The sequence below is a fragment of the Schistocerca piceifrons genome, chromosome 6 (assembly GCF_021461385.2).
Source record: "Schistocerca piceifrons isolate TAMUIC-IGC-003096 chromosome 6, iqSchPice1.1, whole genome shotgun sequence".
In the NCBI taxonomy this organism is placed as follows: domain Eukaryota; kingdom Metazoa; phylum Arthropoda; class Insecta; order Orthoptera; family Acrididae; genus Schistocerca; species Schistocerca piceifrons.
This window is the reverse complement of record NC_060143.1, coordinates 477382335-477409066: the sequence shown is the minus strand read 5'-3', so window position 1 is coordinate 477409066 and position 26732 is coordinate 477382335. Positions and strand designations below refer to the sequence as shown.

Below are 26732 nucleotides of genomic sequence, written 5' to 3'. Positions count from 1 at the left end.
GTCACACACTGGACTTTTATTACACGATGCTCCGCGAACTCGCCAGCCAACCACCATCTCCAAACGGACAAATGAAAAGCCGCCGAATTCAAGGAAAAATATTGTCTCTTACGAGGAAACGTTTGGAGGGGGTCGTTGTGCGATCGCGACGTCAAGACCGAGCGGAAGGAGAAAACCCGTCTATGCATCACATCGTGCTCGACAGCCGCCGACGCCGACAGCAGCTGATCACGGACCTCATATTGCCAGGTGGTAGGGTCGTAATGACTCAGGTGGCAGTTACAGAAGCCTTTGCAGAGCACTATCATCGGTTTAACGACGACGTGAATACAGAGTAAGCGGACGATCACAACATACTGCAGCACGTGTCGCACACCCTCGACAATGGAGCAGTGGCGACGCTATTAGCTGGACTTACACGGGACGACATCGAGGACGCGCTTAACAAGGGAGCACTCAAGTCGCCCGGGCCAGACGGACTGCCGCTCGATTTTTATCGGACTTTCCGCGATCTAATGATGCCCCGATGGATCACCATGTACCAAGAACTGATGACCCCCGGTTCCCACGTGCCACCTGGATTCGTGGAAGGTCTCCTCATAACGAGACACAAGCCTTCCAGAGCTCGGACGGTCGAGGACTAGAGGCCAATTACAATGCTCAACTCAACTATAAAATCTTCGCCCGACTACTCGCCAGCCGCATAAAGAAGGTTCTGCCCCTACTCCTCTCCATGGAGCAAACGGCACGGGGTGGAGTGACCAACATGCAAACGGCAACCAGCGAATGCAGGGATTTAATAGCCATCGCCACATCCTGTCGGCTTCGAGCCGCTCTGATCTCCATTGATTTCGACCACGCCTTCGACAGAGTTCACCACAAGTTCCTTCTGTCCGTTATGGCCCGCATAGGCTTCCCGCCTGACTTTCTCGACATCTTTCAGCGCCTTTTCCGTGGAGCTGCATCCCGTGTACTGGTGAACGGACGGATTGCGGGTCCCTTTCCGATCCGACGGTCAGTTCGCCAAGGATGCCCACTCTCCATGATCCTTTACGCGATCGCACTCGAACCACTTGTCGGAGGGTTGAAAAACAGGCTCTCGGGCATGTCATTGAGGGATCACACCTTTCACTGCAGGATATATGCTGATGACCTTCTATTACTTGTCCGATCTGGTGACGAGGTACGCTCGGTGATACAATGGATCAATCGCTATGGATTGGCAGCGGGCAGCCTCATGAATGTGGCTAAGTCGGCAGCGATGCCCATTGGGAGAGGTCTACAGGAGGACGCTTTAGCCCCACTCCCACTAGTCAACAAGATCCGGTTCTTGGGCATAACATTTACACAGGATGTGCGCCGCATGGCTGCCATGAACTATGCACGATTACTACAGGTAATAAGGACAGAAGTTCGCCGGAATCTACTTCGACGGATGGACCTCCTACAGCGTGTGGAATACCTCAACCTTCACGTGGCGACTAAGATGATCCACATGGCTCAGGTCCTGCCGATATCGACAGCGATGGCACACAGACTGCAAGCAGCGTTTGGATACCGCCGCACACCTATTCAAAGTCCGCTACGAAACACTCACCCTCCCTCCGCGTGGTTGCTACAGCGTTATACTTGTGCACAATGATGAAATTGTGGACCCACAAAGATGCTTCCCTTACGGGACGTCTGTTAGAGGAATTGCTGCCGGCGTCTCTTCTGCCACCTGTCACGGTTGCGCACATTACACCCTCACTCTCGCACCTCTCGGCATTTATTCTTGAGTATAGTTACGTGCACCCAGACCTTCCCAACACTCGCACTCCAAAGGCGAGAGACATTTACAGGCTGCTGCTAAGGTCCATCCCTCGCAATGTGATTGAGAGGAAGAGCCCTACGACCCTATGGCCTGCAGTGTGGAGAGCGGTCCAGAAGCCGTTCCTCCCCACGCGGGTACGAGCCGCGTGGTACCAGGTGGTGAACGGGAAGGTTGTAACACGACAAAGGCTGCACGCTATTGGGATGACGGATTCCCCCCTTTGCCCACGTTGCCACCTCGTGGATACTGACGAACACCGTTTGACATGTGGATCAGCGTTAGAGGTATGGCTGCTAGTGCAGAAGATCCTCGCCTGCTACCTACGTATCGCGCCTCGCACAATTGAGCCACGGCTCCTCCTTTGTCCAGAGGATACTTATTTCCCACCTGCGGAGACTCACGCTCTCACATGGTTTAAGGGCATGTCCATATACAACCTCTTTCGAGATGATGAGAAGATGGTACTTGATTACTGGCAATTTCTCCATGACAGTCATAGCACACTTGACTGTACACCCCGATACCGACAACTACTTGCTGCGAACTATTTGCGCAGTGCATTCGACAACCCCCCTCACAATTGGGGAGTACCGGGCAGAGGATGACCGCCGTCATGGAGCTCCACATGCCGCGAAATGTTTTATCAATTTGGAACATGGAATCTGTACGCAGATGGGCCATGCACATGGAATGGCGTGCGGGATTTGGTTACATTTTTCTTTCTTTATTGTCTATCATCATACTATTTCATAGTTTAGAAGGAACTCTTGTTCTGTTGTTGCTACGGATATACATTCTAATTTTGTTTGTCGTAACTGAAAGACGCCTTTTTCCATATAAAAAATAAGTTGGTAGAAAAAAATTTACAATTAAAACAAATAAAAAAATAAAAAAACAAAAAGAGGAAAAAAAGGTTTACAGCTACCGCGCTGGAGGTACCGTGTTCGAATCCTGCACGTGTATTTTTTTTCTTCAAAATCGAACAAAAAAAAAAGCAAGAAAATTCGGCTTCGAGTCCCGGTCGCAGCACAAATTTTAATTAATTTTGTTTGCTTCGATCATTATCGTAGATAATAAAAAGACACTTAAATATCTCAGGGGAACATTTAATTATAACATCTCAGTATGTTAATATCCCCATCGTCGCTGACGAAAGCTTCTCCCCATCGTTGCTGACGAAAGCTTCCCGGAGGCACTCAGTTGCAATTTATTATGTGAACGATTACAAAGGAAGGAAGATTAGAGTTTGCAAATTAATAACCGAAATATTTTAAATTTTTTTGGTATGTGGCGAGACATTCGTCTAATATGTTCGGTGAACCCAGAGAATTAACAACCTGAAAGCTATGAATTGCACAGAATGGACAGTCGACCTTAGGACTGTCTTAAATATCCATAAACAGTTAACTAGGAGCAAGATGGAAAATGGCTGCACATTGTATGACTCCGCTTTCACGTCACGATTGAAGATTCTAGACTGTATACAATTAGCTATTCTGCATATTTGTGGTGGCTACATTAACACAACATCAGTCATGCAAATGGTATTGGCATTCCCTCACTCATTATGAGATGGAAGCTCTCATGTGGTCGATACTTGTACAGTGTCACACCTTCTATATATCACCCTTTACATCGGAAATTATGTCGATTAGCATATCTCATACAAATTATGTCATACTGGTCAAGGACCCCAAATCCCTCCTACCAATATCACATAGTAGTCGTATGGTGACATACTGGATCATCCAACGGCACATTGTTGACATCAGAAAGCAAACGATATCTCTACAGAAATTCACTGTGCTGCATATGATGATCATATATCTAAAACACGCGTAAGTCCGAGTGAACTCAGAGCTTCTACACTGTTAAAACTGGATCGTTACTGACATGACTGGTACAAATTGTGCACGGATTGTTCCGAAATGTATGTCTTTGCGGGGATCAAAACAAAGTGTGGACAATCTTTGTACATTGAAGCGTCGATATTATCCGCGGAGTGGCTCGCCATTCATCAAGCCACACTAGAACCGCTCGGCCACCCCGGCCGGCGCACAAAGTAGTGGACAAAGAGCCTAACATTAGAGGCACATAGCATTGGGCGCTCCAACTACAGATTCAAGGCCACATTCGATTTTCCAGCTCGACGCTTACGACAAGAGAAACAGTTACTCCTAAACATACTAAAAGCAGATCATATGAATACCAATAAAGCCAGAAATTTGATAAAATTCATTCCTCCTCCAAGCTGTGATTGCATTCTCATTGATGAGGACATTGTACATGTTTTCAATAAATACGATCATCCAAGTAAAATTCCACTACAAAACACTTTAGAAAACAAGGCCTATTTTTCTCTTAGGGTAGCTCTAAGTTCCATGAATAGGCCTGCTGCCAAATATATCTGTTATTTCATTCGTCTTTGTAGAATGTAACTTTAAAATTTGAGGATATCTTTAATGTTTCATTTTGTATGTGTATAATTGTCTTGTATGATAAAATGTTCTGGCTTTTATTGTAATGGTGCATCAGTCTAATGTATTTTGTTGACTTATTATCTCTGGTAATAGAATCATACCAATGTTCTGTCTGTATCATTATGCGCAATAATTGTATCTGCTGAAATGAGATCTGACTGGAAACAAAATAAAACAAAAAAAAGTAGAGTTTAACGTCCCATCGACAACTAAGAAAATAAGAGACAGAATGCAAGCTCGGCTTGACCGCTGGGGCCGAGCAGTTCTAGGCACTTCAGTCCGGAATCGCGCTGCTGCTACGGTCGCAGATTCGAATCCTGCCTCGGCCATAGACGTGTGATGTCCTTAGGTTACTTAGGTTTAAGTAGTTCTAAGTCTAGGGGACTGACGACCTCAGATGTTAAAGTTCCATAGTGCTTAGAGCCGTTTGAACCATTTTGCAAGCTCGGATTATGGAGAGGTGGGGAAGGCAATCGCCGGTGACCTTCCAAGAGAACTGTACCTGCATTTTGCTACGGTCGCAGGTTCGAAACCTGCCTCGGGCATGGATTTGTGTAATGTCCTTAGGTTAGTTAGGTTTAATTAGTTCTAAGTTCTAGGCGACTGATGACCTCAGAAGTTAAGTCCCATAGTGCTCAGAGCCATTTGAACCATTTTGTACCTGCATTTGCCTGGTTGCAGGTTTTGGGCGAGTTGGTCAGTCCGTGTGAGCTCGTGATGAAGTACTGACTCAAGACACGGTAGCAATGGGTCGTGTTCGTTGGCGACACATGAAAACCGACTTTTAATGATGAACACCCAGGATGCAAATATTGGGCTTAGTTCAACAATACTCGGTCCAAGATTAAATTTAATGGTATGCCGTTTCTGTTAAGCAAAATTATTCAGATAAAGCCGTACTGGGTGTGTAGTACCTTATAAAACACAAGTTTCGTGGTAACTCTTGTTGTTATTTCTGAGACGGTGCAGCTCGGTCAGCTAGAATAACATTTCCAGCTCGTGGACACTGATTTGAATTAACGTTTCTGGTGCTTACTGTGAACAGTTCACTGATAGTTGTTCTCAGGAAAATCGACAGCAAACCACCACCGACTACAATAATTTGGGTATACATGCCGGCGTCTCAAAAGGAAGATTTAGAGATAGAGAAAACATATGATACTGAACGAGAAATGTAGCGCGTAAAGGAGATGAAAATTTGATTGTCATGGGGGACTGGAATGTCGTTGTAGTGCAAGGAGTAGAAGGAAGAGTTGTGGGAGAATATCGACTTAGTAATAGCAATGAGAGAGGAGAAAGAGTAATTGAGTTCTATAATAAATTTCAGGTAGTAATAGCGAATACTCTGTTTAAGAACAACGAGAATGATCATCAAAATAAAATAAGAGAAATCAGAGCTCGAACAGTATGGTTTAGGTGTTCGTTTTTCCCGCGCGCTGTTCGGGAGTGGAATGGTAGAGAGATAGTATGATTGTGGTTCGATGAACCCTATGCCAAGCACTTAAATGTGAATTGCAAAAAATGGTTCAAATGGCTCTGAGCACTATGGGACTCAACTGCTGAGGTCATTAGTCCCCTAGAACTTAGAACTAGTTAAACCTAAGGACATCACAAACATCCATGCCCGAGGCAGGATTCGAACCTGCGACCGTAGCGGTCTTGTGGTTCCAGACTGCAGCGCCTTTAACCGCACGGCCACTTCGGCCGGCTGTGAATTGCAGAGTAATTATGTAGATGTAGATGTAGACGGCCACACCGGCCGGCTCTACAGGATTATTTGGCAACATTAAACGCTAAAAAAATTAATTATACTGGAGTGGACCGGTTTGAATATAAGGTACGAAGAAGTGAACAATGGCCATTTCTTGCTGTTGGCTGATCTAACTTACCTGTACGAAGATGATGGGCACAGCTAGCAGCAGAGAAGCCGTCCAAATGATGAGGATCACCCTCCGCGCCTGACGGATGGTACACGTGTACTTTGCTCGCATCGGGTGCACGATGGCGTAGTACCTGAAAACAGTACACGCTACATGTAGCGGAACACTGCGGGTACGGTTCATATACATGGGATGGACAAATGAATGGAAACACCAAAAACGGTACACATTACCAAGCACGCTACGGTGCAGGAAAACTGATCTAATTCGAAACAGCTTCAAGTCATCTCGTAACGTATAAATACGTGTCCTGTATGGCACTTTCAGGTAACGTTGGCTGGTAGTCAAGCACGGTTCTCTCCAAATTAGAACAAAAATACTCAATAATATTGAGATCTCTCGAAATTAGACCGAAAAGGCTCAATAATGTTGAGATCTGGTGTCTGGGGGCAATGGGAGATACAGTTCGTCGTGGTGCTCACTATACGAGACCTGAACGATGCCAGCTGTGTTAACAGGTGCTATATTATAAGTACCTGATTTTATGGCTTGTAGCGTGTTACTGAAATGTGTTTACCTGCATAAATAACACCTTTGTGGAGCAACGTCAGCGACTTTGAATCTTTGTGAAGATTATTCTTATTTCAAGTATTGTTTCCATGAACTGAGTTTTTGCTTTGATTAATGACAAATTACATTAACGAATGTATATCGGGAAGCAGTCGTTAGTATACCTACTTATCAAAACAGGCCTGTGGAGGAGGCTTGAGTTCACGCTTCAAGTACGAATACAATCTAAGATAGAAGAAATAATAAACGATGCACCACGAAGAAAATACCCGAATGGGACGAAAATTGGTAGATGCGATATACACTACTGGCCATTAAAATTGCTACACCACGAATATGACGTACTACAGACGCAAAATTTAACCGAAAGGAAGAAGATGCTGTGATATGCAAATGATTATCATTTCAGAGCATTCACACAAGGCTGGCGCCGGTGGCGGCACCTACAACGTGCTGACATGAGGAAAGTTTCCAACCGATTTCTCATATACAAACAGCAGTTGGCCGGCGTTGCCTGATGAAGCGTTGTTGTGATGCCTCGTGTAAGGAGGAGAAATACGCACCATCACGTTTCCGACTTTGATAAATGTCGGATTGTATCCAATAGCCATTGCGGTCTATCGTATCGCGACATTGCTGCTCGCGTTGGTCGGGATCCAATGACCGTTAGCAGAATATGGAATTGGTGGGTTCAAGAGGGTAATACGGAACGCCGACTGGATCCTAACGGCGTCCTATCACTAGCAGTCGAGATGACAGGCGTCCTATCCGCAGGCTGTAACGGATCGTGCAGCCCCGTCTCGATCCCTGAGTCAACAGATGGGGACGTTTGCGAGACAACGACCATCTCCATGAACAGTTCGACGACGTTTGCAGCAGCAGGGACTTTCAGCTCGGAGACCATGGCTGCGGTTACCCTTGACGCTGCATCACAGACAGGAGCGCCTGCGATGGTGTACTCAACGACGAACCTGGGTACACGAATGGCAAAACATTTTTTCGGATGAATCCAGGTTCTGTTTACAGAATCATGATGATCGCATCCGTGTTTGGCGACATCACTGTGAACGCACCTTGGAATCGTGTGTTCGTCATCTCCATACTGACCCATCACCTGGCGTGATGGTATGGGGTGCCATTGGTTACACGTCTCGGTCACCTCTTGTTCGCATTGACTGCACTTTGAACAGTGGACGTTACATTTCAGACGTGTTACGACCAGTGACTCTAGCCTTCATTCGATCCCTGAAAAAAACCTTACATTTCAGCAGGATAATGCACGACCGCATGTTGCAGGCCCTGTACGGGCCTTTCTGGACACAGACATTGTTCGACTGCTGCCCTGGTCAGCATATTCTACAGATCTGTCACCAATTGAAAACGTCTGTTCAGTGGTGGCCGAGCAACTGGCTCGTCACAATACGCCAGTCACTACTCTTGATGAACTGTGGTATCGTGTTGAAGCTGCATGGGCAGCTGTACCTGTACACGCCATCCAAGCTCTGTTTGACTCTATGCCCAGGCGTATCAAGGCCGTTATTACGGCCAGAGGTGGTTGTTCTGGGTGCTGATTTCTCAGGATCTATGCACCCAAATTGTGTGAAAATGTAATAGTTGTGTTGGCAGAAGAGCCAACTTCGTGTTACGAATGGAGGAAGAAATGCACGCGTTTTAGCTCACGCAGGCTGGCGTGAGGAGAGAAGGACTATACTGACGTGAGATCTGGACCATGACAAGGAATTAGAATTCAGAAAGCGGTCGTAATTAGTTTGATACTTAACTTTAATCCATTAATGATAAACGTCGCTCTTGACGGTACATGATTCACAACATTATCTATTCAGAATACATTCATAGTAACTGAATATGGGGCCTTGCTAGGTCGTAGTAAATGACGTAGCTAAAGGCTATGGTAAACTGTTGTCTCTGCAAATGAGAGCGTATGTAGACAGTGAACCATCGCTAGCAAAGTCGGCTGTACAACTGGAGCGAGTTCTAGGGAGTCTAGAGTAGACCTGCCGTGTGGCGGCGCTCGGTCTGCAATCACTAATAGTGGCGACACGCGGGTCCGACGTATACTAACAGACCGCGGCCGATTTAAAGGCTACCACCCAGCAAGTGTGTTGTCTGGCGGTGGCACCACAGTAATCACATGTCAGTTCTAGTATAATATATTTGTCCAATGAATACTCGTTTATCACCTGCATTTCTTCTTGGTGTAGCAATTTTAATGGCCAGTAGTGTACTAAGAGACACTGCGACCTTGCTGCCAAGGTAGGATTTAGCAGGCACGAAGACAAGGAATAGAAATTCGCACCGTGTGGCGGCGGGCATTGTCTTGCTGAAATGTAAGTCCAGCTTGGCTTTCCATGAAGAGCAACAAAACGGGCCCCTGGATGACAACCAAAGGGGTCGTGCTGTTGACTTGCTCAATTCGTAAAGCTCTTTCTTTTGAATAAATCATCAAGTTTCTCTAAAATTGTAATCGTTTGTTTGTCGTACACGTACATCACATCTGCCTGTTTCCGTCCCATTCGGATAATCTCTTCGTGGTTAAATTTTCTTGGAGTGTAATTCTTAAGGAAGTCTATCCCGGTACCGTAATTTATTCTTCTCTGTATCTCAGTCACGAATAGATGGAGATGATTTGAATAAAATCAACATGGGTTTAAGACCGCGTTCTTAAGTAACACCATAACAACTAAAATGCCGACATTTCGACCCACTTCGCGGCCGTTCTCTTCTGATCGACTAACTGCTGGGTTCTGGCCTCTACATACTATATTATTTCGGTGGCTACTGACGTCGCTTTCTACAATGCCGTTGGACATATCGAAGTATAGATTGCTGTGGAAAGCTTGGACCAAGTGGTCGTGTTTTGCGGCAGCGGGACTTTGATGCCGCACAGCGGATCTCATGTGGCTGCTTGTTTATACTGTGGCCCCTGAGTCATATGGAGCTGCTGGCTGGCGAACACACCTGCCCGATGGACTGGTATCGTTGGCAGTCCTCCGTGTTCATGCTGTTAGGGCGTTTAAACATTTAGATAGCCTCTCTCAAATTTCGTTGCTGCATCCACGGCTGCTTAGCAAGCACACGAATTCCTTGAAAATTAATAGCTCGCCCACAGTCCTCTTAGTGTTCCGCTAGAGTGAGTAACATTAATATTCGGACACTATGAGATTATTTTCTTTGTAGCTTCATAACTTTATCTTTAATAAAACAAGAAAAAACATAACCAAGTATTACATAAGTTATATGTCTTGTAAATAACAGCATAAACTTTATTAACATAAATTACGAAAGCTCTATAATAATACGATTGAAATAAAACTCTATCCCACTTTCAGGTTACTTTAATATTCATACACTTCTCAGGACTAATTACTTCAAGACGAAGTTTTGTGATAAATATATGTTTCAATATCTTGTCGGCTAGCCATTCTGTTGCGTCACTTTTTTCAAAGCTGCGGATCTTTTTCAATTTTCGTTACAGAGACCACCCGGCTCTTCTTTTAATCGACGCTTCAGAGTTTCTGTGGAGGATACTGGTGTTTTGTTAATACATCGCTCTAGCACTCCCCATACATTCTCAATAGGGTTCGGCTATGGTAATCGAGGTGTTGGCACTAAGACTTTCGAATAATTGTACAGGAAATATTCCTGCACAATGTGAACTTTATGTGCTGGATCACTGTCCTCGTAAAACCTGAAAGTGTTTGATTATCCTATTTTTGCGTAAACTGTTTTTTAATATGTTCAGATAGACATTTGTCCATAATACTGACGATGAACACTAGTTCGAACGATCGAAATGTGGTTTTACAACTCCGGACAAGAACACCTCCAAGCTTTACAATCGACTTAATAATTATGGCTTTCAATCCTTGATTCTTCTTCCGCCACGTCATCCTTCGTTCATCCAACGCAAGTTGTTAAATTTAATACTGTCGGTAAAAACGGTATTGTTTCACCAAGATTCTTCCTTCGTAATAAACTCTTTAGCAGAGTCTAATGTCTTCTTTCAATTGTGTTCATTGACATAAGGTTTCTTACTAGCCACTGATCGATCTTAGCCACCATCTCTCAATGCTCTGGGAATCGTTTGAGGATGTGCCGATCGTGCGAGCGCTGCGGTCGCAGGTTCGAATCCTGCCTCGGGTATGGATGTGTGTGATGTCCTTAGGCTAGTTACGTTTAAATAGTTCTGAGTTCTAGGGGACTGCTGACCTCAGATATTAAGTCCCGTAGTGTTCAGAGCCATTTGAACCATTTTTTGTAGCATCTTTCCAGACTCGTTTAGAAGGTGACTTGCTACTGTGGGGCACTGAGTATAGGATCTCCCTTTATTTTTCGTATTAAATTCTTTTGTCACGTGCATCGAAACTCTTTGGTTGGCACTTTTGAAGTATAGAGTCTATACGGGCCTCGATTCTGAATCGTCTGGCGATATCTGCCACAGTCCCCTTACTCATATTCAGCATGGCAGCAATTCTTCTATATGATTTACCTTTCGCGTTATGGAAAATCACGAATTGTCGTATATTGAAACTGGTATTAGTTTTGCGTGGCATTGTACCGCCTGGATAGTCGGCCGCACTTGTAAACAAACACTGCTTTCTAACTCAGAGTATGTATAATTTGGCGACAACGATCAAAAAAAGTGCTACACTGTCCGAATATTAAAGTAACATGAAAATCGATCAATGTTACTTTTAAATGCTATTATTTAATAACTGTTATAAGTTGTGTAAAAAACGTTTATATTATTGTCGACTGGAGATGTATCTTAATATAATACTTGTTTATTTTCTAGTTTTGCTACAAAGTAAAGATCACATAGTGTCCGAATATTAACATTACTTACTGTATAGTTGACTTCTTGTGTAGGTCCTGTCGTAGATAGCGTTAATACTTCGACACGAGAACGCTAATCAGTCTCCCGGTTTCGCCAACATAGACTTCCCCCGCATTCATATCGAAGTTCGTAGGCACGTGCAGTGTTCAGAGCATCTACGGAACCCTACGTTGCCCTCAATAAATTTCCGATCCTGTGGCCGCTCTGGAATATTGATTTACTTCTTTCTCGAAAAAAATGGCTCTGAGCACTATGGGACTTAACTGCTGAGGTCATCAGTCCCCTAGAACTTAGAACTACTTAAACCTAACTAACCTAAGGACATCACGCACATCCATGCCCGAGGCGGGATTCGAACCTGCGACCGCAGCGGTCGCGCGGTTCCAGGCAGTCGCGCCTAGAACCGCTCGGCCACTCCGGCCGCCCTTCTTCCTCGGTGCAGCACCTTTTCCACACGGCCACTGGTGCCTCTCACATTTGGTAAGCGTGCAAAAGGCACAGTTTGTTCAAAATGTTCAAATGTTTGTGAGATCTTATGGGACTGCTAAGGTATTAAAAAACTAAAAACCCGCCTCGATTGCGAAAAAAGCGCCTAGTGTTAAGTGTTAGGCCAGGTTTCGGCGTAGATAACTACACCTTCTTCAGAAGAACAATAAAACCCACAAGTGCCTAAGACGACCTTTGTCAGTGATTAAAAGAACACCATAGCTATACATTTATAAACGAAAAAGAAAAGGAAAGCACAAACAATACATATGAACAAAGTCAAAACCACTACTTAACTTTGACTTTATACATATGTACAGTGTTTGAAATAACGAAAACGTTGACTAATCGGACCAAGACGTGTTTCCACTGATCAACCGTTCGGAATTTATGCTCCTGACACAATATTTTACGCTTCTTCGCGTTGGTTGTCTTCACTAATGGTTTCGGTATAGCAGCTCGTCCATGAATATTCCCTTTATGGAGCTCTTGGCAGACAGTGTCGATGATACGGGGTCTCGAAGATGGTTGTTGAGCACTGCTTTCACTTTAGCAGCAGTAGTTTTGTGCTGTTTTGGCACAATTCGTGTTAGCGTTCGACGATCTCTGTCATTTAGTTTTGATTTGCGCCCACTATTACATTTACACTATGATGTTTTTCCATGTTTTCTCTAGGCTGTCATGACTGTTGAAACAGTTGCTCTTTAAGCATTCAACAAGTTGGCTATCATGGTTACAGATGCTCCAGCTAATCGGACCACCACAATCTGCCCTCCTTGGAACTCTGTTAGGTCTTTCATTGTACGTCAACGTCTGCCTCTGAGTGCAAATACGAAGTGTGCACTATTCGTAAACAGCCTGCAGTGATCACTAGTCCGTACTGAACACGCAGTCCAGCGCGACACGTGCCTTACCTGCATCGTTGACCGCCTAACATAACCATCCAATTAGTACCACTGTTCATATTATTTTGCCTATCCCCTGCATATCAAAGCCACTCTCAGTATAGCTGGGATAAATCCATTAGATGGCTAAATTTTGCGGAGAATGAGTCACATTGGGCAACCGTTACTAAATTAATGCAACCTTTGGCCTATCAGTGACCACCTCTTGCCGGAGAAAATTGATGCTAACACCATTAAAAGGAACTAGAGCAGGGCGATTAATAACATTCGGTTCACATACAGACGGGAGGCTCGCAGATATGACAGCTGGCGTCCTACTTCGTAAAAGGGTCGGCGATATGACCTTTAAATTTTTGGGCTCAAAGCAAGGGTGAAAACAAAATTTCTTGGCAAAGTTTTGTCACGTTGCGTTGGTACATTTGAGATCCTGAAAATGACCAGTAACATTCCTTGTCAAGAGTTTATCTACAAGTAAAACCCGTAGGGTCGATATGAGGTCAGCCAATAAAAAACGAGGATAATGAATTCAATTCAGTTAATCCCCCCTCCTTCTGTGCCGCAGGTTAGAATCCTGGGAGGGGGCGATTGAGCTGTGCGCGCTTTCGATATCTAATAGAAAGTTCAATGTATCCACTCTGCCGGTTGCGAAGCAACGTGCTCCTCAGTGTCCCGCCAGGTGGCTCGGTCTCATTCGTTGCTTATCGCTAGCAGGAGGGAGCCCATCGAACACCACCGACTGGCGGTTATGTGGGAGTCGGGTCGTAGTCTGAGGGGAAATCTCTATTCGCGAATTGACTGGGCTGGGAAACGGGGCTCTCGAATTGGAAGAGGGGTTGATTTCTCCCTGCTCTCGTTACCTGCAGATAAAGTGGCAGAGTGGTGCGGCGGAAGATTATGGGTTCGTTTGGTTAGCATCTTGTTATGTGCTGTAGAGTGCTTCTGCTCTCAGCGTCGGTTGACTCACATACTGAGGCGTGCTTACCGTTAGCTACTTTCATGAATTGGATATTACCTTACGCTAACGTGCGTCTGTTGCATTTGTGCCTAAAAGTGTAGTGGTGGCTAATTCATGAACAGTGAGAGATATGTCTCCGTGTGCTCACAAATTTTACTTCCTTGTCTTAATAGAGCCCACTGCGGCGTTCTGGTTCTATATGTACTTTATACATTTGTTAAACTGCCAAGAGCGCAAGTTGTACCCTTTGCTAACAGGTTAATCCGTTTACGTTACAAATTTTCTGTTGCTGGAAGCTGGCTGGGCGTTTTTGCCATTACTGAAATATCTTTGCCCCTTAATTTCATTCTGTTGACTCTTCATTGGAACTTTGTGGGGTTCCGGTTCATATTAACTGTAAACACTCATTTCTTGGCACTGAATTCAATTGGGCATTAGGATGGGAGTTGTAATTCAAGTAAATTACACTACGGCCATAAAATTGCTACACCACGAAGATCACGTGCTACAGACGCGAAATTTAACCGACAGGAAGAAGATGCTGTGATATGCAAATGATTAGCTTTGCAGAGCATTCACACAATATTGGCGCCGGTGGCGACACCTACAACGTGCTGACATGAGGAAAGTTTCCAACCGATTTGACATACACAAACAGCAGTTGACCGGCGCTGCCTCGTGAAACGTTGTTTTGATGCCTCGTGTAAGGAGGAGAAATACGTACCATCACGCTTCCGACTTTGATAAAGATCGGATTATAGCCTATCGCGATTGCGGTTTATCGTATCGCGACATTGCTGCTCGCGTTGGTCGAGATCCAATGACTTTTAGCAGAATATGGAATCGGTGGGTTCAGGAGGGTAATACGGAAAGCCGAGCTGCATCCCAACGGCCTCGTATCACTAGCAGTCGAGATGACAGGCATCTTATCCGCATGGCTGTGACGGATCGTGCAGCCACGTCTCGATCCCTGAGTCAACAGATGGGGACGTTTGCTAGACAACAACCCTCTGCACGAACAGTTCGACGACGTTTGCAGCAGCATGCACCATCAGCTCGGAGACCATGGCTGCGGTTACCCTTGACGCTGCATCACAGACAGGAGCGCCTGCGATGGTGTACTCAACGACGAACCTGGGTGCACGAATGGCAAAACGTCATTTTTTCGGATGAATCCAGTTTCTGTTTACAGCATCATGATGGTCACATTAGTGTTTGGCGACATCGTGGTGAACGCACATTGGAAGCGTGCATTCGTCATCGCCATACTAGCGTATCACCCGGAGTGATGGTATGGGGTGCCATTGGTTACACGTCTCGGTCACCTCTTGTTCGCATTGACGGCACTTTGAACACTGGACGTTACATTTCAGATGTGTTACGACCCGTGGCTCTACCCTTCATTCGATCCCTGCGAAACCCTACAATTCAGCAGGATAATGCACGACCGCATGTTGCAGGTCCTGTATGGGACTTTCTGGATACAGAAAATGTTCAACTGCTGCCCTGGCCAGCATATTCTCCAGATCTCTCACCAATTCAAAACGTCTGGTCAATGGTGGGCGAGCAACTGGCTTGTCACAATACACCAGTCACTACTCTTGGTGAACTGTGGTATCGTGTTGAAGCTGCATGGGCAGCTGTACCTGCACGCGCCATCCAAGCTATGTTTCTTTTTGTTTCAATGCCAAGGCGTATCAAGGCCGTTATTACGGCCAGAGGTGGTTGTTCTGGGTGCAGATTTCTCAGTATCTATGCATGAAAATTGCGTGAAAATGTAATCAGACGTCAGTTCTAGTATAATATGACAGTCCAATGAAAAAGGACTATTCATTGGACAGTCATATTATACTAGAACTGACGTTTCTTCTTGGTGTAGTAATTTTAATGGCCAGTAGTGTATTAGTGCCCATTGTATATATTTTTGTCATTGCCCGCGTCTATTATAAAATGAGCGTTCTGTTTATATTAATTATTAGACACCGATGACTTGTTACTGAAATCATTTGGGTATTGTGTCGTGAATTTTATTTGAACAGGTTTTAATCATTACCCACTGTTCTTATAGTTTTTTTTGTGATTGTGGCTCAATGTTTGGTCTGAGACTACAATGGAACGTCTCTTTCGTTAGCTTTATTAGTACGTAACTTGCTAATGAAGAAGTTTACCTCTTTTTTAGTCCCTATGCGCTTGCCGAATATAGGTGGAAACAAATCCACGGAGAGCTTAAAAACAGCTGATGTTAAATGATACAATTTCAAATTGCAAAATTATGTTACCTGTTTAATTGTAAGTGTTGGTCCTCTCATCCTTGCTAAAGAGGTGTCAAAGAATAAAGTACAGATAAGGTTTTTAAGAATGAATACCTTTTACATACAGACGTTATTTGGATATTTACCCAGCACCTTATGGTTCACGGCTTCTTGATAGCTATATTATTTCAATAATGCTTTGCCCACCACAAATCGTAATTGACGCTGTCGTTACTTCAACATGGTTCCACGTAGGGGTCATTTGCTGCGATGCCCCATTTGCAACAATGTTCGCTGTACTCCGAAACACTTGCGTCTGGACCACAGATCGTGCCCGTCTTGCATTCCAGAGCACCTGCTCAAATGATTCAAATTGCTCTGAGCACTATAGGACTTAACATCTGAGGTCATCAGTCCCATAGAACTTAGAACTACTTAAGCATAACTAACCTAAGGACATCACACACATCCATGCCCGCGGCAGGATTCGAACCTGCAATCGTAGAGATCGCGCGATTCCAGACTGAAGCGCCTAGAACCGTTCAGTCACAACGGCCGACGGAGCATATGTCATCCACGTTTTGTGATGGGGCGTGGACGCGAAACACCTTGTCGCCGACTTGTAGTTTCACTGTCCTTCAACCACTTTCCACAGATTCTCACGACTGTAGCACGTGAACAACCTACTAGCTCTGCCGTTTCCTAAACGCTCATACCTGGACGACGGGCCACAACAGTGTGCCCTTTGTAAGAGCCGTTTATGCCTGTTCTTACCGCATCTCCGGTACAATAGTCGCTAGAACAATTCCCCATTCGCCTCTGCTTCTCTTACTTGCCTTTCTTACTGCACAGCATGGCCACTACCCCACCAGGCGGCATTCATTCTCCCAGTGTAAAATGTTCATAATATTTGTTTGTCAGTGCACGTATGAAAATACACTACTGGCCATTAAAATTGCTACACCAAGAAGAAATGCAGATGATAAACAGATATTCATTGAACAAATGAATTATACTTGAACTGACAAGTGATTACATTTTCACGCAATTTGGGTGCATGGATCCTGAGAAATCAGTACCCAGAAGAACCACCTCTGGCCGTAATAACGGCCTTGATACGCCTGGGCATTGAGTCAAACAGAGCTTGGATGACCTTTACAGGTGCAGCTGCCATGCAGCTTCAACACGATACCACAGTTCACCAAGAGTAGTGACTGGCGTATTGTGACGAGCCAGTTGCTTGGCCACCAGTGACCAGACGTTTTGAATTGGTGAGAGACCTGGAGAATATGCTGGCCAGGGCAGTAGCCGAACATTTTCTATATCCAGAAAGGCCCGTACGGGGCCTGCAACATGCGGTCGTGCAGTATCCTGCTGAAATGAAGGGTTTCGCAGGGATCGAATGAAGGGTAGAGCCACGGGTCCTAACACATCTCAAATGTAACGTCCAATGTTCAAAGTGCCGTCAATGCGAACAAGAGGTGACCGAGATTTGCAACCAATGGCACCTCATACCATCACGCTGGGTGATACGCGAGTATGGCGATGACGAATACACGCTTCCAATGTGCGTTCACCGCTATGTCGCCAAACACGGATGCGACCATCATGATGCTGTAAACAGAAACTGGATTCATCCGAAAAGAATGACGTTTTGCCATCCGTGCACCAAGGTTCGACGTTGAGTACACCATCGCAGGCGCTCCTGTCTATGATGCAGCGACAAGGGTAACCGCAGCTATGGTCTCCGAGCTGATAGTCCATGCTGCTGCAAACTTAGTCGAGCTGTTCGTGCAGATGGATGTTGTCCTGCAAACGTCCCCATCTGTTGACTCAGGGATCGAGACGTGGCTGCACGATCCGTTGCAGCCATGCGGTTAAGATGCCTGTCGTTTCGACTACTAGCGATACGAGGCCGTTGGGATCCAGCACGGCTTTCCGTATTACCCTCCTGAACCCACCGATTCCATATTCTGCTAACAGTCATTGGATCTCGACCAACGCGAGCACCAATGTTGCGATGCGATAAACCGCAATCGCGATAGGCTACAATCCAACTTTTATGAAAGTCGGAAACGTGATGGTACGCTTTTCTCCTCCTTACACGAGGCATTACAAAACGTTTCACCAGGCAACGCCGGTCAACTGCTTTGTTGCCATGGCGAGTATTTCCGGGTCGTCGTGCGTGTCAGGCAGTTCGGCTTCGGATGGAGCAGCGAGGTGGTTCGCAGCGCGAGGGCAAGCCGGAACTGCTGGCGGCGTGCAAGCACTGTCGGATCGAGGGGCTCTAGGCGACGACCAAACCCAGGGCGTTTGAAGTTGAGTGAACCGTGTCCAGTACTGAAACCTCCACTGTTTGAGATCTGTTGTTTGCGTGTTGCTGCTCCCAGGGTTGGTAGACCAACTGCAACAAGCGGAGTCTGTCAGGTTGGCGGAAGCTATTAGCCGCCTTCTACTCCTTCTACTTTGGATTTAGTATTATTCTTATTAGTGAAGTGCAACCAGCGGTATTTTCTGCCTTGTGGCCGCTAACGCGTCAGATACCTGGCCTGGAGGTTAGCGTACTTCTCCAGTAGTGTACCTTTCCTTGTCGTGTTGATGCTGTCTGACACGGCGTGTAGTTCGACAGTCTCTTGGATTGTACTGTGCATATGTTTTTGGGAGGTCTACCTTAGTCCTAGTGTTTCCTTCGGCCTTGGATGTGTTTCTGAAGACGTGGTGCCGTCCACCTTTTCGCCCTTGCCTAAAAATATTCCATCGTAGTACCGGTGATCGGACGATAGGCGGATTGGTTAGTCGGTCGGTCGGCGCTTAAGCTACCCCTAGTGTGAGTTGCCATCCTGTTACGTGAGTACAGCTCTTGGCTGCCTGTCTCACCGATTACACAGCTGTAGTCACCTTCCTCAGGTCGATCCAGGGAGCACTGTCTGTGGATCACTCCGTCTTATTTGGACAAGTTGTCATAATTGTTTTAAATTTACCTAATGTTTCACATGTTATTGCCTACCCCACTTGTAATTTCGGCCTTCAGCTGTTAATTGTTTGTAACACTGCTTATGGCCTTCGGTCAACAAATTATTATCATTTTTTCTTAATAAGGCCTGCAGCCATCACTATAGCCTGTTACAGGTCGTTAAGATTGTTTTAAAAAGGTTTTAGTACTTTAACATGCAACTGCCCTCCTTACTTGTAATTCAGGCCTTCAGCCGTTGAGTATTCCGAATATAGCTTCTGGCCTTCAACCTCCCTCCCCCCCCCCCCCCCCCCCCCACACACACACACAATAATCAAGCCTTCAGCCATTAATTGTTTGTAACATTGCTTGAGGCCTTCAGCCGCCAAATAATTTTCAATCCTGTTTTAGTGAGGCCTTCAGCCGTCACTATAGCTTGTTACAAGTTATTAAGATTATTAGAAAGGGTTTTAGTATTTTTAAAGTGTAATTGTCCACCTTATTTGTAATTCAGGCCGTCAGCTCATGTGCATTCTGAAATTTCTTGTGGTCTTCAGCCCACGAATAATTTTCAACCTTCTTAATCAGGCCTTCAGTTGTTGATTGTGTGTAACATTTTTTGTGGCCTTCAGCCGACCAATAATTTGCAATTTTTTTTTAATAAGGCCTTCAGCCATTACTATAGCTTTATGCCATTCTAATTGTTAAGAAGAAAATATCTTAGTATCTGTTAATGTGTAACTGCCTTCCTCACCTGTACTTCAGGCCTTCAGCCGTTGTGTATTCTGAAATTGCTGCTGGCCTTCAGCCGTTAATTGTTTGTAACATTGCTTGTGGCTTTCAGCCGACGAATAGATTCTGTCTTGATAAGGCATTCAGCCGCCACTATTACTTGTTACAGTTATTAAGAGTGTTAAAAGGGTTTTGGTATTTTTATCGTGTAATTGTCCACTTTATTGGTAATTCAGGCCTTCAGCCGTTGTGTATTTTTTAAATTGCTTCTGGCCTTCAGCCGACGAATAATTGCAATTCTTCTAATAAGGTTTTCAGCCGTCAGTGTAGTAAAATTTTTTAAAAATGATTGTTGAGAGATTTTTTTCTAATAAAGTGTATGTGTTTCCTGTGCAACCAACGGTAACTGATTAGGCCCCGTCCACACCTCTCCTGCTTTCCCTAAGTTACACGTCTCATGACCTTTTATCTTTGTTGAAATATTCTGCAGCTGCTGTACTATGGCTATGAACAAAATCATCTGTGTAGAAATGTTCAGCTTTCTGGCAGCCCAATTTTTCCAACATGGCAGAAGCTATAGCTTACTCGCTAGATACTGCACTAGACTGTGCATCCATTTTAGCGCCATCACGAGAAATACCTCTTTTCGGCTGACCAAATGTCAAATGAAATTCGTGTTGGAATATATCATTAAACAATCAATACATTACATTGTTCTGCAATTCAGGATACTGATCACTGAAGTCTCCATGTAACTGAAACACTATCTGTTGAGCAGACAGTAGTTTCTCAGTTATACTTTTTGAGCAACAATAATGACTCTACTGTGTGGGAAAATTGACAGTAAAATCACGTATCTTCTGGGAAACATAATAAGGTTTCTTAAGTCCAGCTTTCCTCTGTCTTCCTACGGTGCATTATCCAGTCTGCTTACTTTTCGATCCAATCTTTCTTGCTTTATACCGCAAAGACCATCAAATGTCTTCATGCGTACTTTAACTTGAACAAAATCACATGTGACATCTTGCTGGTAGGTAGTTTCCCTCTGTTTGGCATCCAGATTGCTATGAAAACAAGTCTGAATGTGAGATGTGGGATTGTTTTCATTAAGACGGCTCTAGAACATGACGTATCATTCTCTGGCTCATGTCAGAATAATCATAATATTGAATAGTTATATTTAATATTATAATGGAATTTTAGTTTATATACTCTTCAGTCATGACTGTGTCAGGTACTGTCAACTGTAATCGTAATTATAATTATAATTATTATAAGTACCCATTAAATAGCTTTACTTGTCAAGAGCATAGTAGTATTTATCAGATTGTAATGTGGCACTGAATCCAACGCACAGTACAGTTTTAAGTATTACGTCTGGACTAAAAAACATGCATTAGATTCGTGTAAATACGATAATTATTGCCTAAGAAAACTTTTCTTTTATTTTATTACAGTTAATTGCCATACTGTTGTTCGATACAACTGTAGAGATAGGTATTTCGTTGTTCACGAGTGTCTAGTTCATTGAAGCATTTGAAGATCATATCTTTTTGATCAGAGCAGCACATTTCTGAGTGGATTTGCAGCAGTGCATTTTTTAATCTATGTAGGCTTTATCTGAAATACAATATCACAGAATAATAAACAAATAGTTCTGCAAAAATATGTAAATATATTTCTATAAGTTATGATAACGCTCGAAATACACTACAGTGGTTTCGTAAGGTAAAGAAGGCAAAGTATGATGAAGATCGCTCACTGTTGGAACATGTTACTCTGCCAAAAAGAACCACATTTTATGACACAATGCTGTATGGAAGTGATGTGGAAGAGGATGTATTAGAGATGGAGTGGTATTATTTTGATAAAAATAAAATTTATGTAATACACACACTCTCTCTAGTGTACACCAGTGCTGGAAAAATGCACAGTGGAGAATCATAGCAGTAGTTATGGTAACGTAATATTTTATAATGAAGAAATTCAAACAATAAGGATCAGAAGTTGTTAAGTAAGGAGTTCACTACTTTACATTCGTTTTAAGACGAAAATTTTTAATTCACTATTAAAAAAGCAGATATTGCACGTGCTACATGTGTAAAAAAGGGTAGAAATATTCAGTACAATATTGTGTACCAGACTGACCCACTAAATAAATTCCATTTATGTGTACTGGTATTTTGATATTTCTGAATACTTTTCAAAAGTTTAATTTGATTTCGTGCAAAATTTTGAAACAGTGACTTAACGTCTTTTGGATATGATTGCTTAAATTATTACGTATAAACTTCACCTGTTCAATTTTACGTTTACAATCTTTCAACGCAAAATTTCAGCAACATACTAAAAGCGATTATATAATGCTAAGACAGAGATTTAGGAATCGGGTTTTAAATCATAAGACATCTCCAGGGGCGGATGTGGACTCTGACCACAATCAACTTGTTTTGAACTGTAGTTTAAAACTGAAGAAATTGCAAAAAGGTGGGAATATAAGGAGATGGGACCTGGATAAACTGACAGAACCAGAGGTTGCAGAGAGTTTCAGAGAGAGCGTTAGTGAACGATTGACAGAAATACAGTAGAAGAAGAATGGGTAGAGTTGAGAGATGAAATAGTAAAGATAGTAGGTAAAAAGACGAGGGCTAACAGAAATCCTTGGCTTACAGAAGAGATATTGAATTAAATTGATGAAAGGAGAAAATACAAAAATGCATTAAATGAAGCAGGCAGAAACCAATACAACCGTCTCAAAAATGAGATCGACAGAAAGGATGACTAGAGGACAAATGTAAGGATGTAGAGGCGCATATCACTAGGGGTAAGATAGATACTGTCTACAGGAATATTAAAGGGACCTTTGGAGAAAAGAGAACCACTTGCATGAATACCAAGAGCTCAGATGGAAACACAGTTCTAAGCAAAGAAGGGAAAGTAGAAAAGTGGATGGAGTATAGAGAGGGTCTATAAAAGGGCAATATTCTTGAGGACAATATTATGGAAATGGAAGAGGATGTAGATGAAGATGAAATGGGAGATATGATACTGTGTGAAGATTACGACAGAGCACTGAAAGACCTGAGATAAGATACTGTGTGAAGAGTACGACAGAGCACTGAAATACCTAAGTCGAAACAAGGCCCCGGGAGTAGACAATATTCCATTAGAACTACTGATAACCTTGGAAGTGCCAGCCCTGACAAAACTCTACCGTCTGGTGAGCAAGATATATGAAACAGGCGAAATTCCCTCAGACTTCAAGAAGAATATAATAATTCCAATCCCAAAGAAAGCAGTTGTTGAAAGATGAGAAAATTACCGAACTATCAGTTTAATAAGACACGGCTGCAAAATACTAACGCGAATTCTTTACAGACGAATGGAAAAACTGATAGATGCCGACCTCGATGAGGATCAGTTCGGATTCCGTAGAAATGTTGGAACACACGAGGCAATACTGATCCTACGACTTATCTTAGAAGCTAGATTAAGGAAAGGCAAACCTACGTTTCTATCATTTGAAGACTAAGAGAAAGCTTTTGAGAATATTGACTGGTATACTCTCTTTCAGATTCTAAAGGTGGCAGGGGAAAAATACAGGGAGCGAAAGGATATTTACAATTTGTACAGAAAACAGATGGCAGTTATAAGAGTCGAGGGGCATGAAAGGGAAACAGTGGTTGGGAAGGGAGTGAGACAGGGTTGTAGACTATCCCCGATGTTATTCAATCTGTATATTGAGCAAGCACAAAAGAAAAATTAGGAGTAGGAATTAAAATCCATGGAGAAGAAATAAAAACTTTTAGGTTCGTCGATGACATTGTAATTCTGTCAGAGACATCAAAGTACATGGAGGAACAGTTGAAAGGAATGGGCAGTGTCGTGAAAGGAGGATATAAGACGAACATCAACAAAAGCAAAACGAGAATAATGGAATGTAGCCGAATTAACTCGGGTGATTCTGAGGGAATTAGATTAGGAAATGATACACTTAAAGTAATAAATGAGTTTTGCTATTTACGGAGCAAAATAACTGATGATGGTCGAAGTAGAGAGGATATAAAATGTGGAATGGCAATGGCAAGGAAAGCGTTTCTGAGGAAGAGAAGTTTGTTACCATCGAGTATAGATATAACTGTCAGGAAGTCGTTTCTGAATGTATGTGTATTGAAGTGAAACATGGACGATAAAGAGCTAAGACAAGAAGAGAATAGAAGCTTTCGAAATGTGGTGTTACAGAAGAATGCTGAAGATTAGATGGGTAGATAACACAACTAATGAGGAGGTATTGAATAGAATTGGGGAGAAGAGAAATTCGTGATAGAACTTGACTAGAAGAAGGGATTGGTTGGTAGGACATGTTCTGGGGCAACAAAGGATCACCACTTTAGTACTGGAGGGCAGCGTGGAGGGTAAAAATCGTAGAGGGAGACCAAGAGATGAATACACTAAGCAGATTCAGAAGGATGTAGGTTGCAGTAGGTACTGGGAGATGAAGAAGCTTGCATAGGATAGAGTAGCATGGAGAGCTGCATGAAACCAGTCTCTGGACTGACGACCACAACAACAACAACAACAACAACAACAACAACTAAAAGCGAAGTAATTTCACACTTTTTTTTTCTGGTTTTACTGTGGTGAACGTGTCCTCAAAGTTTGCAGAAGTGTTCCTGATGCTCTCTGTATATTTTCAGGGTGATGATAGCATTTCATATCAGAGTCCGTAATGTTGGAATATTTCACACAAGAACATATAGATCCATCAAACGTGAGCACGACATGATAAGAGGACGACAAATGTTCTTGTCAAGCTTTAGCTTCCTGAAAAGAATGAGAGCAGGCGAGAGATGGAAATTGTCGACTGGACTCACCTCTCGATGCTCATGGCGGTGAGTGTGAGCACGGAGCAGATGGCGGACACGCTCTGCAGGTAATGCAGCAGCTTGCAGATGAAGGCGCCCATCGTCCAGCTGTGCGAGAACAGCTTCGCCAGCTGCCAACACACAGAAGGGGAAATCCTCGCTGTAGTCAGAGCAACTCCACAGCACTTACATAGTACACACAATTATGGTTAGCACTAATCCTTAGCCAGAAATATACACAATGTACAAGAGACGTCATGCAATTCATGGCACAAGAATGATATGTTTTTGCTCTCCCAGTTTTTACCGAAAATGAAGGAAGGGACAACCTCTGTCTATCGAAATCCTAGAATGCTACATCATGCATCTCACCATCCCAGACAGTTACCTTCATCAACCCGGGTCATCTACAACAGAGGTGTCCCACTTTTTATCTGACCTGGGCCACACTGGAAGAAGACGAGTGATTTTGGGCACCACGTAACGCTAACAGCAACCAAAAAAAGGAAAAGGACAGTCGGAGGTATGTAGTTGACACATTTAAGTAATCTAGAATTTATTAATTTTCACTATTTATTCCGAAAAAGCAAGAGGGAATTAATGTGACATTTTGTATGTAGATTTCATTTACAATTTTATATATCAGTAATTACAAATCATAGAATTAATCTGACATTTGACTTCAATTTTGGAATCTGATGTGTGAATAGCAGGTTCGATCGAAGAAGTTGCAATTCTCGGGGTATTCTCAATGTGTCCATCTGAGAGCTTGGTTGTATTTTCATTCTTTGTGTGCTTTGCGCTACAGTCTGGAACCGCGCGACCGCTACGGTCGCAGGTTCGAATCCTGCCTCGGGCATGGATGTGTGTGATGTCCTTAGGTTAGTTAGGTTTAAGTAGTTCTAAGTTCTAGGGGACTGATGACCTCAGAAGTTACGTCCCATAGTACTCAGAGCCATTTGAACCATTTGTGCTTTACTCTAGCAAATAACTGCTCAGAAACGCTCGTGCTTCCTAACATAGGTGATATATATTCTACTCTAGTAAATAACTTCTCAGAAACGCTCGTGCTTCCTAACATAGGTGATATATATTCAAGGGATTTATTTCTCTGGGCAGGTATGATCCGTAGAAGTTCAACAAACACACCTTATCAAATTTTTGCTTTAATTGGATCTCAGACAGCAATTATATGCAGTCCATCAGCAAATCTTCTGGCAACGTATCTACAGGGTGTTTCTGTAAGAGCGTGCAAAAAGGGACATAGAGAATGCTCCACTGAACAATTTTAGGTAGGGACACTGGGGTCGGAGAAGACCCTGCAGGATAGCCGAGAGCGCTAACGTGCTGCTTCCTGGACTCGGGTAGGCGCGCCGGCCCTGGATCGAATCCGCCCGGCGGATTAACGGCGAGGGCCGGAGTGCTGGCCAGCCTGGCTGTGGTTTTTAGGCGGTTTTCCACATCCCGCTAGGTGAATACCGGGCTGGTCCCCATGTTGCGCCTGAGTTACATGGCTCGCAGACATCTGAACACATTCGCACTTGTCCATGGATTAAACTCGATGTAGACACTTGGGGTACACTAATTCTGTCCCAGGGAGTATGGGGTGGCGGCAGGAAGGTCATCAGGCCACCCCTTAAACATTAACATGCCAAATACCATTAACGGTGGCTGTAACTGCGGTACAAGGCTCAAGCGATAGACAGAATAGAACACTGGGGCCGGAGAAGCCAGCTTAAGGAGATATGGAAGTAAACTTGTATACCGCTTTATCTAGCATTATTGTTTTCCAGCTTATTTACAACTAACATGCATACAATTTTAGACGTACTGTGCTGTTTACTTACATGTTCATTCTTTTTTTCATACAAGCAAACAAGGAAGACGAGCCTGATCACTGGGAAGCCATGATGCAGTTTTTGTTTACTTTACTTGTCCATAAGTGGCTTTCTTGTGTCGTATTTAGATTGTTACCCTGGCTGT

At 43.7% G+C, this 26732-nt stretch overlaps 1 protein-coding gene across 4 annotated transcripts in view; it reads right to left on the bottom strand.

Annotated features, from left to right (window-relative positions):
• The window catches only part of LOC124802954 (pyroglutamylated RF-amide peptide receptor-like), a 523445-nt gene that overhangs the window by 110812 nt on the left and 385901 nt on the right, over positions 1 to 26732 (bottom strand). For all 4 annotated transcript variants that reach the window (XR_007017170.1, XR_007017169.1, XM_047264043.1 and 1 more), the window contains exons 2-3: positions 24759 to 24880; positions 6183 to 6306 (exon numbers count right to left, since the gene is read on the bottom strand). Coding sequence is in view for 2 of the 4 variants with exons in the window: in XM_047264043.1 (XP_047119999.1) it covers positions 6183 to 6306; positions 24759 to 24850 (216 nt within the window). In the remaining 2 variants the exon portion in view is untranslated. The remainder of the gene's footprint in view (positions 1 to 6182; positions 6307 to 24758; positions 24881 to 26732) is intronic.